The sequence below is a fragment of the Odocoileus virginianus genome, chromosome 26 (genome assembly GCF_023699985.2).
Source record: "Odocoileus virginianus isolate 20LAN1187 ecotype Illinois chromosome 26, Ovbor_1.2, whole genome shotgun sequence".
In the NCBI taxonomy this organism is placed as follows: Eukaryota; Metazoa; Chordata; class Mammalia; order Artiodactyla; family Cervidae; genus Odocoileus; species Odocoileus virginianus.
In genome coordinates, this window is record NC_069699.1 from 22,453,121 (window position 1) to 22,465,286 (window position 12,166).

The 12,166-nt window shown below is 34.3% G+C and overlaps 1 protein-coding gene across 1 annotated transcript in view; it reads right to left on the bottom strand.

Moving 5' to 3' along the window:
- CNTN6 (contactin 6) overlaps nucleotides 1-12,166 on the bottom strand; it is a 310,426-nt gene that overhangs the window by 27,092 nt on the left and 271,168 nt on the right. Inside the window, 3 exon segments of the mRNA XM_070455653.1 lie at nucleotides 84-242; nucleotides 851-968; nucleotides 1,324-1,499. Coding sequence (XP_070311754.1) covers nucleotides 84-242; nucleotides 851-968; nucleotides 1,324-1,499 — 453 coding nt within the window.

Sequence of the window (12,166 nt, forward strand, 5' to 3'; positions counted from 1 at the left end):
CTCATTTTAAAAAATCAACTATTTAATGAAAACAAAACAAAATATCTGTTTTAGAAAGTCATCCAAAATCATGCATCACTTACCTGTAGAAACAGCCTGCCAACCCACAGAAAATGGTGTCCGAGCCTGAACACTAAATATTTGGATGGGGCTGTTATTATCTGAGCCTGCTCTCCAGCTTAGTTGACAAGTAGCACTGGAAATATGTTTCACTCTTACATCCTCTGGGGGCCCTGGGGGACCTTGAAAAATATGTTTTATGATGACTATATTAGAAATTATTAAATTTGTGGATTTGGGACAAGGATATTTGATCTGTCATGCTTAGAAAATAAAATATTGAACATAATGTATTTTAGCACATTACTTGTGATAAAAAACCCTATTAATTCAGCTTACATGGTGAGAGATTGATTTAGAAATGCTTCCTTTGAAGATTAGAAAATGCCAGTCATGGGATGGTTGAATATCATCTGATAGAGAGCTGATCTCAAAAACTGAGAATCATTTTTACCCATTCCTCTCTCGAAAGCTAACTCAAATAAATGCAACTGATATGGAGAACTTCAAAAACAAGAGTGGTTTATTATGAATAGAAAGCGTATCTAAGTTTTAGGGACCAATACTGCTAGCTAAGTCTGATCATTCCTTATAAAGAAACAAAACCTACTCAATTTAATGTTCATATCTATAGTCACACCCTGGGGTCTTGGAGTTTAGGAAAAAAATTGTGCTATTTATTTTACTGCTTTATCATAATGTGGTTAACTCAAAGATCTACCATGCACATATTAATGTCTCTGATTGTGAATAAACAGTGCTCTCATCTGTTTTCACCATGTATGCTCACCTCTCACAACGATATCACCATCAGCAGATAAACTTTCAAGAGATGTTTTTACCGTGCATAGATATTTTCCTGAATGATTTAACTGAATATTCCTTATCATCAAATCCCCAACAGATTCCTGTAGATAGAAAGGGAAAAAGGGATAAAAACATAATGACACCCAGCAGGTCTCATTTTTTTATTTTAAAGCTGGATAAATACGAAATAAGAGGCCCTTCAGAAATTAGGAGATATACCAGTATCATTATAGCTTTTCATACTTGATCCCTTTTATTACCTCCTTTATTATAATTGTATCTAGGACACAAGCATTTCTATGAAAGACATAAAATAAAACAAAAACACATGCAGCTTTGTAAAGAGTGAGTGATTATCCATGCAAATAAAGATGGGGACAATAATTATGAACAGTGTTTATTCATGTAAAAGGCTTGATTCACTTTATTAAGCACTTAAAAATTTCAGCAACTTACTCCTCCAATCCTCTCAAAATGAGCCACTCCTTTTTTAAAGTCTATGACATCTCCATTGAAAGACCATACAAATGCAACCTCAATGGAGGGGTCATGGGACACCTGGCAGGGTAGGACTATACTCTCGCCAACTGTAACATCCATTTTGGAAGGTGGAACGGTAATAACAGTCCGCTCTGTTGAGAAAAAAATTATTGTTTTAAAAGCTTATAAAATGCTAGCATATGGCTATAGAATACATATTTTGAATGGTTGTGCTGCTGTTTGAAATTATATAAGTACAACATGAAGCTCTACTATACTCAATAAGAAAAATTATGTTCCCACTTTTCAAATATTTCTACATTATCCAATATAGCCTATTACTTATAAGAAAACTCAAGACATATTCTCATTTACACTTAATATTAAAATAAGTGGAAACCTGGGACCTCAAAAGATGACATTCACTACCTAGAGAGTGCACCACACCATTTTTATTATTATTTTATTCTGAAATTCCAGGCAAAACCTTGTAACCCACAAAATGGTTACAACTCTAATTATTTGGTTAATTTCATATACTAGAAACAAATTGTGTTCCTTAGTTCATAATTACAATAGTTCATATTATATTAAGAGTTATAATCATAAGTTTGCCAATGTGAACCCTACATATTTATTCTATTTCTGACATAGTTGTGATAAAAAGAATTTTATTTTAGATAAAAGTGCAACATGAATAGGAAAGAGGTAACTTTTTTATTTTTCATCCAGATTTTTAAATTTTAGAGTTACACATCTATCATAAAAATTTTTCTTCTGGAAATATGCATCACAATATCAATCCTTGCTCTACAAGTTCTATCATGTCATTGACCAGTTTCAAAGAACAATTTGAAAGGACACAAACAGATTTCCAGTTGGACTCAGGAATCCTATATTTCTGTGGTTAAAATAGACTCATAGTGATATCATTTTTTACACATTTTATACCAAACTACGTAGTTTTGATTTTAGAGCACTAAGAATTTACCAAGATGGCAACTCAATAACTATAAAGAAAAAAAAAAAAAACTTGGACACACATTTGCATGTAGATATGCACTATTTTACCAAAGTAAAATATATTCTAAGGGATTAATATTTAAGAATTAGGAATTTTGGCAAATTATATTTTAAAAATATTGTACATGAAGTTTCAAAACAGTTTTAAAGCAAAGTGAAAATTAGGACCCTGGAAAATCTCTTTCTCTAAAGATCACTCATAAGATAAAATTTAACCTTGTAGGAGGTAGGCTAAAATCTTTCCTTTCCTTCTGGCTTCTCTGTATTTCTCAAGATATCAAAGTAGCACTGAAGTTGAATGTATATGTCCATACGATGAGTTTGTCACTTTATTTTATCAATAGAATGCTTAAGTACTGTTCTAATATTTTAAAAGTTGTAAAAAAAAAATAAAAGTTGTGGTTGTTATCTTAATAATAAAAAAAAGTAGGAAGAAATAATCATAGGTTTTAAGGTACACATAAAAGAATTATGGAAAAATAAAAACACATATTTCTGAATATGATGGAAGAAAATCTAAACCAATCTACATCAGATGCATCTTTCTATTTTTATATTTTAAAGATACTCTTTCCCTTATTATGTTAGATGCATGCACTTTTTATTCTAGTTATTTCTGGGGAAACATTTCTAGAATGATTTTTAGGGCTAAATCCATTCTTAATCCCAAGCCTTCTTCACGGGTCTCCCACAAAGAAAAGATAAACAATATCACAGTTTCAATAATACTTTTTAAAACTAGGGAGTATTTTCCTTCTTATAATCTTTAAAAAACAGTTCACTAACATCTTATTTACAATCATAGGAAGATGAGGTGGATAATTCAATGTGCTGGTAGAATAAAACTGCTCTGATTTAAAGTTTTAGATCATGCAATTAAAAATAATTTTCAAACATTAAAATGAAAGACCCTCTCTTTCTAATAATGGCACTACAAAGTGATAAAATTAGACAAATCATTCCCTGTATACATAACTCACCAGAAGTATAGTAATGATTACTAAAACTTCATGAATAAGAAATAATTTATTACAATGTTCACATGTTTTCACTAATTAATTCACTTATTAAGTAATATTTATTGAGCAACCACCAAATTCCAGCTGTCTGCTAAGTAAAGGAAATACAATGAAATATTAAAAAAAATCTAAGATCATGGCATCTGTTCTCATCACTTGGTGGCAAATAGATGGGGAAACAATGGAAACAGTGACAGTGTATTTTCTTGGGCACCAAAATCGCTGTGGATGGTGACCAGGGCCATGAAATTAAAGACACTTGCTCCTTGGAAGAAAAGTTGTGACAAGCCTAGATAGCATAATAAAAAACAGAGAAATTACTTTGCCAACAGTGATCCATAGAGTCAAATACTCTTTTCCAGTAGTCATGTCTGTATGTGAGAGTTGGACCATAGAAAAGACTGAGCACTGAAGAATTGCTGCTTTTGAGCTGTGATTTTGGAGAAGACTCTTGAGAGTCCCTTGGTCTGCAAGAAGATCAAACCAGTCAATCCTAAAGAAAATCAGTCCTGAATATTCATTGGAAGGACTGATGCTGAAGCTGAAGCTCCAATACATTGGCCATCTGATGTGAAGACAATGACTCATTAGAAAAGACCCTGATGCTGGGAAAAATCAAAGGCAGGAGAAGGGGACTACAGAGGATAAGATCGTTGGATGGCATCACCAACTAAATGGACATGAGTTTGAGCAAGCTCCAGGAGATGGTGAAGGACAGGGAAGCCTGGTGTGCTACAGTCCATGGGGTTGCAAAGAGCTGGGCATGACTGAGTGACTGAACAACCATGAAAGGAGAAGGAATAAAAGCACCAAATAAAAATGATGCAATGCGTGCCTTCACAGAGGTTTATATCTAAAGCAACAAGCTGATATTAAACAAATCATACTCAGAAATGCATAGCTATAACTATGATGAAAAGTGAGAATGTTAGTTACTCAGAGTTGAGTCCAACTCCTTGTGACCCTATGGACCGTATATAGTCTACCAGGCTCCTCTTTCCATGGGATTCTCCAGGCAAGAATACTGGTGTGGGTAACCATTCCCTTTTTGAGGGGACTTTCCTAACCCAGGGACTGAACTGGGGTCTCTTGCATTGCACAGATTCTTTACTATCTGAACCACCAGGAAAGCCCTGTAACTGTGATAAGTGCCATATATTAGAAGTAAATAATTCTATTAAAATAGTGAATGCTGAAGGATCATTTTATTAATAGAGTTGTTTTAGTTGACAGTAAAAGGTAAATGGATTTCCAGGTAGTGCAGTGGGAAAAAATCTGCCTCCCAATGCAGGAGGCTCAAGGTTCAATCTTAGTGTGAGAAAGATCTCCTAAAGTAGGAAATGGCAACACACTGCAGTATTCTTGGGATAACAAAGGATTGGACATGACTGAGCACACACACAAAAAAGGCAAATAAGAGTTAGCTAAGTAAACATAATTGACAGGAAGAAGTAACTTTTTTTACTATGCAGGCAGGAACATTTACACAAAATCTGTGTAAAGAAGAAATATAGCTTATAAATACAAGGCAGTCATTTTGCTAGAAAGCAGTGTTGGAGAGTGAACAAGGAGTGAAATTGGAAATTACGAGACTCAAAATGTAAGCTTTAGATGTTCTTAGGGACAGCTACATAATATGTGGATTTTTTTTTTTTTTTTTAAAATAGGGGAAAAACACTCTGCTAAATATGGAGAACTTTGCTTTAAAAATAATATATGTATTACCTATAAAATGAAACAGAGTAACAGTGATACATGAGCAACAACATAAGCATATAAATTGCAAAAAACATATTTTTGGTTCAATTTTATATGATTCATTAAATAATAATACTCTATTAATAAAGTTAAATCCTGATTGATCATGAGAGTTTTCTCACTTGTCTGTAAATCTATTTATTAGGTCATCAGAATTCGCATTTTTAGTAATTTTATTTTCAAGTGATTGACATCAATTGCTCATGGCAAATATAAAGTAACAAATGCTTTCTGAAATTTTTCTTTTAAAATTTGCAGTCATGTTTCTGTTGATGCACTTGTTATAGAACTCTTGAGAGTATTTTATAGGTGTGACAATATTGGAATAAACTTCTGATGAATTATTTTTAAATGTTGAATCTTAGAATGTCTAAAGATAATGATTCTCAAAGAAATCTAAAAAGATTTAACTTTTCATACAAATCCATTCTGCTTAAGTCTGGATTTAATTTTAGATGTTAATCTAATCAGTGAAACTTATATTCTTTGGACACATCCTGTAACTTGTGAAGATTTCACAAGAAACTAAAAGTGGCTTAGTGATTTGTGTAGAATCCAAAATGTTTAGGCATTCTACTGCTGTATTTTCAGTTATGAAGAAACACTCATTAATAATTGGTTTACCTGAAGCTTCGTATAAAAGTCGTATTTTTCCCATTGGGTAAATTAATATTTAAATCTGAATATCTATTTCTAAGCCTCTGGATATTAGCTTTCTAGTGTTGCACACATTTTCAAAATCATGTATGCTGAACTTTGAAAAATTCATGTATCTATGATATGCTTCATTGCATTGTCCATATGTAGGCTTTTGTTTCATAATACTTTACTGACAATATTTACTGGCTTGGCCCTGACGGATCCTGTCCTGGCGCTTGGGCTGAAGAGTTAATATTTGTACAAATGACCTTTGACATCCTCTGAGGACAGATGGGTGGCTGACCTCACTGTGGATCTTAACATTGACCACTTTCTCATTCCCCTCCTCCCCTGAAGCCCTTGCTGTCATCCTCTGATGTTTCCACAGCTGCTGCCATTATCTCCTTTATCACCTTGGTCCCAGGTCCTGATGTGCCACCCTCCTCGGGGCCTCAGCTCTCAGGGCTCAGTCCCATGAGGCACAGGGGTGTGCATGACACCACCTGTTGTGCATGAACGTCGCCTGCGTGGTGCACAGACCTGAGGCCGTTTGTGCACAAGCAGCTGCTGCCGAGCCAGAAAAACTTGTTTGTGCTTCTCCCCAGCATATCTCCCCTGCTAATGTGCGTGCTCCATTGTCCCTGTAGATTTTTCACTTACAAAGTGCAAATTCAGAAACAAAGTGATCAAGGACTTCAAGATAGCTACAGTAGAGCATTAGATCAAACATGAGGCAGAACTCAGCACGGGATCCTGTGTGACTGGGCTGCACAATGCTGAAGTCAGCCCTGGATGCCCTGTTAAAAAATTGCTGATAAAATGAGAAGCCTTGGAAGTAAGAAGCAGAGGGAATAAATGGCATAGAGACATACCAGTTTTTGTAGGGTGAAAAAAAATGAATTATATTTAAAAGAAGAAGCTTCCATGTAGGCAGACTTGTTATCCAAAACAGGGAATGCATGATTATCTGAGCACAGTTTCCTTGTGAGTACCCTCCTGTGGGTGTGAGGGGGAGCAAGGACAAGAACTTTACTGTCTTCTGTCCTCACACCACATGTGGACCTGCCCTAGTCCTGTGTAGGTGTCTCTCCAGCACCCACAAGGCTGCTAATTGCTATCTAAAGAGCTCCCTTCTGCAACTGCCACGGTTCTATCTCTGAACTAGAATGAATATCCCGCAGAGACAGTCACACTTGCAGAGAATGGAAGAATGGTTCTCAAGCAGAAGAAACATACACAATTTTTATGTTATTTTAGGGAAGGAACAAGGAGTATCTTTAGTTCATTAACAAGTTCAGACTCCTCCTTTGCATACACTTCAGCTTCTTAAGAAACTAACATTGGAGAAAAAAAAATTTTAAGCTATTCAAAGCACTCTGGTGGAGTGGAGGGATTTACATACACACTTCTAGTATATTCTTTTCTTGGGAACGCATACATTCTGGTAGAGTAGGTGCAGTAAGCTGAAGTTCATTATTAACACTGAAATACTTCTTGGTATTTGTAGAAAAGTGAGATAATTAGGGCCTGAATTATAATGAATTAAAAAGGATGTCGACTGTGCTAGACTCTATCATTTGTAAAACTTTGAAATTCTTTAGGGCTCTTTCTCGGAAACAAAATAGGGGGATAGTTATTCCTTTTCATTTCACATAATTATATTTTTCTTGCCTATTCCTTAAGTATTTATAGAAATTCTGCAGTAGTAGTTTAAAAATTTAGCATGAATTTCCTGCAGACTGTGTTCAAAATGTAAATTTCTCTGCTTCCGCAAGAATTACTGATTCAGCAGGGTTGCAGGGAGAATCTAGAAATTGATTTTTAACAGGTTGCTTCTTCAGATGATTTTGATGTGGTCAGTCCAGGTCCATGCTTTGAGAAATATTGCCTTAAGTTTTGAAAATTGAACCTGAATTTTCTATTTTAGGACAGTCCAAGCTATGTAAACTATATTGTCATAAAGCCACCAATGCTTTGGTTTCAGGAAAAAAAGTCATATCCAGTAAAATGTTACTGATTAGTGATGCTTCAAAAATAAACCAAGATGAACTTCTCAGGCTATTCAACTATAATTAATTCTGTATACTTTGTTTGCTTTTAGAGTTTCGTAGTACATTTTAGCATATTAAAAGCTCTGAATATTCCTGCATTAAAAAATCTTCTAAAAATTTATTTAATTCTAGATTTCCTGCACTTACTAGATATGGAACATTTTTAATTCATGCAACACCTCTTAATATATCTTGAGATATAAAGAATTCTAAGAAATAAAGTTTGGAAATGTGAGAAACTCTTTCATGGTTAAAGAGAGTTAAAATACACATACATATACAAGTATATGTATATGTATTTAGCTTACATAATGCATATATAAATATATATTTATGAGAAAATCATGTAAATTTTAACTCTGAAAAATTTTGGAGTAATTTTTAGTATTTAAGATGAGAAAATTGGTTTATTGTTATGTTAAAAAGATTCTCTTATCATTTAAAATACATTCTGCAATATTTATAAATGGAATTATAATGTTTATGATTTGCCTTGAGATATTTGGGTGGATTTGGGGAAAGTAGGTGAGGGTATGGGTGAAACAAAGTCAGATATGAATTGCTAATGATCAACCCTGATTGATGAGTACATGGTGTTCCTTATACTACCTTCTTTACTTTTTTGCATGTTTCTAATTTTCAGTAACAATAAAAGAAAGATAGAAAGAAAATGATGGGGATAATGAATATTTACATACTGAATAGGGAGGCACCTTTTCCGTTCAGCTTTTAGAGTAATGACCACTTTTTGAAGGTTATTTTAAGTATGAATGGCATAAGTTAATGAAGAATTCATAAAATAACAGAATTTTAATATTTACTCTTTTCAATCTATTTCAGTGAGATTTGTATCATATGAAAGCAGTTTGATATAACAATCCTACCCCTAAGAAGTGTAAAAAAAAGGACTTAATGAAATCCATAATGCTTTTGATGAGCTTTACTCAAATTCAAATTGTCAAAATAGACAATGATGTTTCCAGAACACATCTTTAGTTAAGAGAACCTCAGATGATGACGTGAAAACTATCATCAAAATATCTCAGAATTGTTTAGCATCATTTCTTTAAATATAAGTATGACTTGTTCCTATATGAATAGCAAAACATACTATTACATATCAAGATCCTCTGGTAGATTTTTACAAGCCAGGGATGGCAATCCACCATGTACTGATCTTGCCTGAGCATCTAGGAAATATTACTTTGGGTCTCTCTTTGTTTCTTTTGTAGTTTTAACACAGTGAAAATCTCCATTTGTGAGCGATAGTCTTTCAGTGACATTGTTCAGAATAATAATGGCTCAGGTGCTTCTGAAATTATCAACTTCTCTCAAAACACTGACATATCTTAAGAAAATCACCAAATCTTTCTCCCTCTGTAAACATGTGATTCTGCCTTTACTTGTCTATGACACTATTGAAAATGTTGCTAAGATACCAATATAAAGGAAACTAGTATATAAATAGCACTTAAAACAGGTGATGGAATTCTCTGGTATTTTCTCTTATTAGTTAACTTGTGAAGACTAGAAATTAAAACATTAGATTTGGATTCTCAGAATCTCAATTAGTCTCATATGAACATAATAACTCTTCCCATTGCTTTTAATTTCTTCTTCCATTTATGTTCTTTTCTGAAGATTTTAGTGATGAATTTTCTGGGGTTTTGTTTGTGTGAAAGCATCTCTGTCTTCATTAAAGAGGATATCTTTTCTTGGAATAGAATTTTATTGTATCATCTGAAAGACAGTTAAAAAGGTCTTTCTACTATCTTCTTGAGTCTTTTAATTCTCTTGTTATGTTAACTGTAAATGTCTTTGCTTTTTTTTTTTTTAAATTGGAGTGATTTTTCCTCGCCTTTGGTTTCACTACTATGTGCTTATTTAGCTTTTCCTTTGTGTTTATCCTACTAAGGCTCATATGATTTCCTGAATAAATGACTGCTGTCATTTTAAGTTTTTTTTTTTTAATTTATGGCATATATTCCTTCAAATTCTCCATTCCTTATTTAATTCTCCCCTCTCTGCTCCTTTTGGAACCAAGATTTCACACATGTTAGAGCCATTCACCATACACAATATCTTGCTTATGTTCTTTGTTGTCTTTCCTATTGCATTTTTTTTCCATTATGGATATTTTCAATTCATACATCCTCCTCTTTACTAATCTTTTTTGCAATATCTATTTGGCTGTTAAATTGATCTATTTTGTTCTTAATTTTAGCCTTTGTACTTTTCACTTCTATAACTTCCAATTATTTTTGAATACATACCATTTCTCTTCTGAAATTCTCCATCTGGTTCTCTATTTGAAAAACATACTAATCACAATTGGGGCTCCCCTGGTGGCTCAGCAATAAAGAATCTGTCTGCCAATGCAGGAGACACAGGTTTGGTCCCTGGGTGTGGAAGATCCACTTTGAGAGGCAAATGGCAACCCACTCCAGTATTCTTACATGGGAAATCCCGTGGACAGAGGAGCCTGGCAGGCTAGAGTCCATGGGTCACAATGTGTTGGACAAGATTTAATGACTAAAATGACAGATAATCCACAATTCTTTTAAAATCCTTGTGTAACAACTTCTACCTTTCTATCAGTTGTGATGTCTTATTATTTTCTGATATTTCTCTGGGTTTGGGTCATTTGGTCTTGGCTCCAGCTACTGATAATAACATTTTATGAAATATCTGGAACTGTGGCTCAAAATGTAAATACTTTCATTTTGTTACATTTTCCCAAAAAGACTTAGTTTTTAAGCAGGCATTTGGAAAAAGAGCAGAATCTAGTCAGGAATTGATCAAATTGAGTCTGCAGTCAGTGACTTTAAGTCCTGGACAATTTTGTTCTGTTTTTATTACCAGGGCATGGTCCCTTAGGTATCTTGATTTAAGACTGAATTGCTTAGCTGACCTCATTCTGTTTGGTTGATTCTGAGCTCAGCTTTTTATCCTTCTGGCACTGTGATACTACCAAAATTTCTGTTTGAGATTTTTATTTAAAAAATATTTTTTACAATATTTGTGATTGATATTGGTGTGACAAAGCTACTTCAACTAGTCAGGACAGAAGTTTATCCATGTTATTAATGCTTTATATTAGATTATGTGTAGTGTTGGGAATATTTAGGCCATTTAACAGCTTGAGCAGTATGATGATTCATGTCATTTGGAGAAAGAAGTGAGTGCTCCTTAGGACAGATGTAGAAACTCTTAATGAGTATAAGGCTATACTAATTGTTTATTCAACCTTTAATTCAAAACCATTAAATTAGCACAGAACCCATACAGTCTTCCAGGTGTACATCAGAATGGGATTGAGCAAATAAAACAACACTGAACTGAAGAGCCTTTAGAAGTGTGAAGTTGCTCAGTCATGTCCGACTCTTTGTGATCCCATGGACTGTAACCTACCACGCTCCTCTGTCCATGAGATTTTCCAAGCAAGAGTACTGGAGTGGGTTGCCATTTCTTTCTGCAGAGGATCTTTCTGACTCAGGGATTGAACGCGGGTCTGTCGCATTGTAAGCAGACGCTTTGTCATCTGAGCCACCAGGGAAGTCCTAGGATCTCCATAAAAGAAGCAAAAATCTCATCTACAATTTAATAGGAATATTCAAGCTTCTAGGAGGGAGACAAAGATGGAATTGAGACTCATGTTTTTGAGACTATGGTGAGTCCCTTAACTTCAATATTGTCATCATTTTGGCCTAGATAATTTTTTGTTGCATGTATGTGTCAGTGGATTCAGAGGGAAGTAGGGAGGCTGTTCTGTTCATTATAGAATATCTAGCAGCATCTTTGGCCTCTAGGTACTAGATGTTAGTAGATCCTTCAGTTGCGACTATCAAAAGTGTCTCTTCACATTGTCCTGTGTCCTCAGGAGACAAAATGAACTTAGTTGGTTGTCTCTGTTCTAGAGACATACTTTGGGAAAGTGACAATAATAGTTTAACTAATATTTGATAATTGAAGTGATGGACAGTGGTTCAATTCTTTGCATATCTTGACTCTTGAGGCCATTTTTGGAAAATGAGTTACAATGACTACAAGAATTTGGCTTGAGCAACTGTCATTATAAGTTGTCATTCATACCGTGGTGGAGGAGCAAGTTTGGGAAGTGAGAATTAGGAGGTCAGTGTTAGGATGTAGCACATTGATTAGTGAATATGATTAATTGCTTGTTGGATTTTGGAATTAAGAAAAATGCTTAAATTGGGTTATCATTTTGGAAATTAGCTTATAGATGTTATTTTAGACAGTGAGACTAGATGAGCTACCAAGTGAATGGTAGTAGCTATGGCAGAGAATAAATTCAAGGACGGTTCCCTA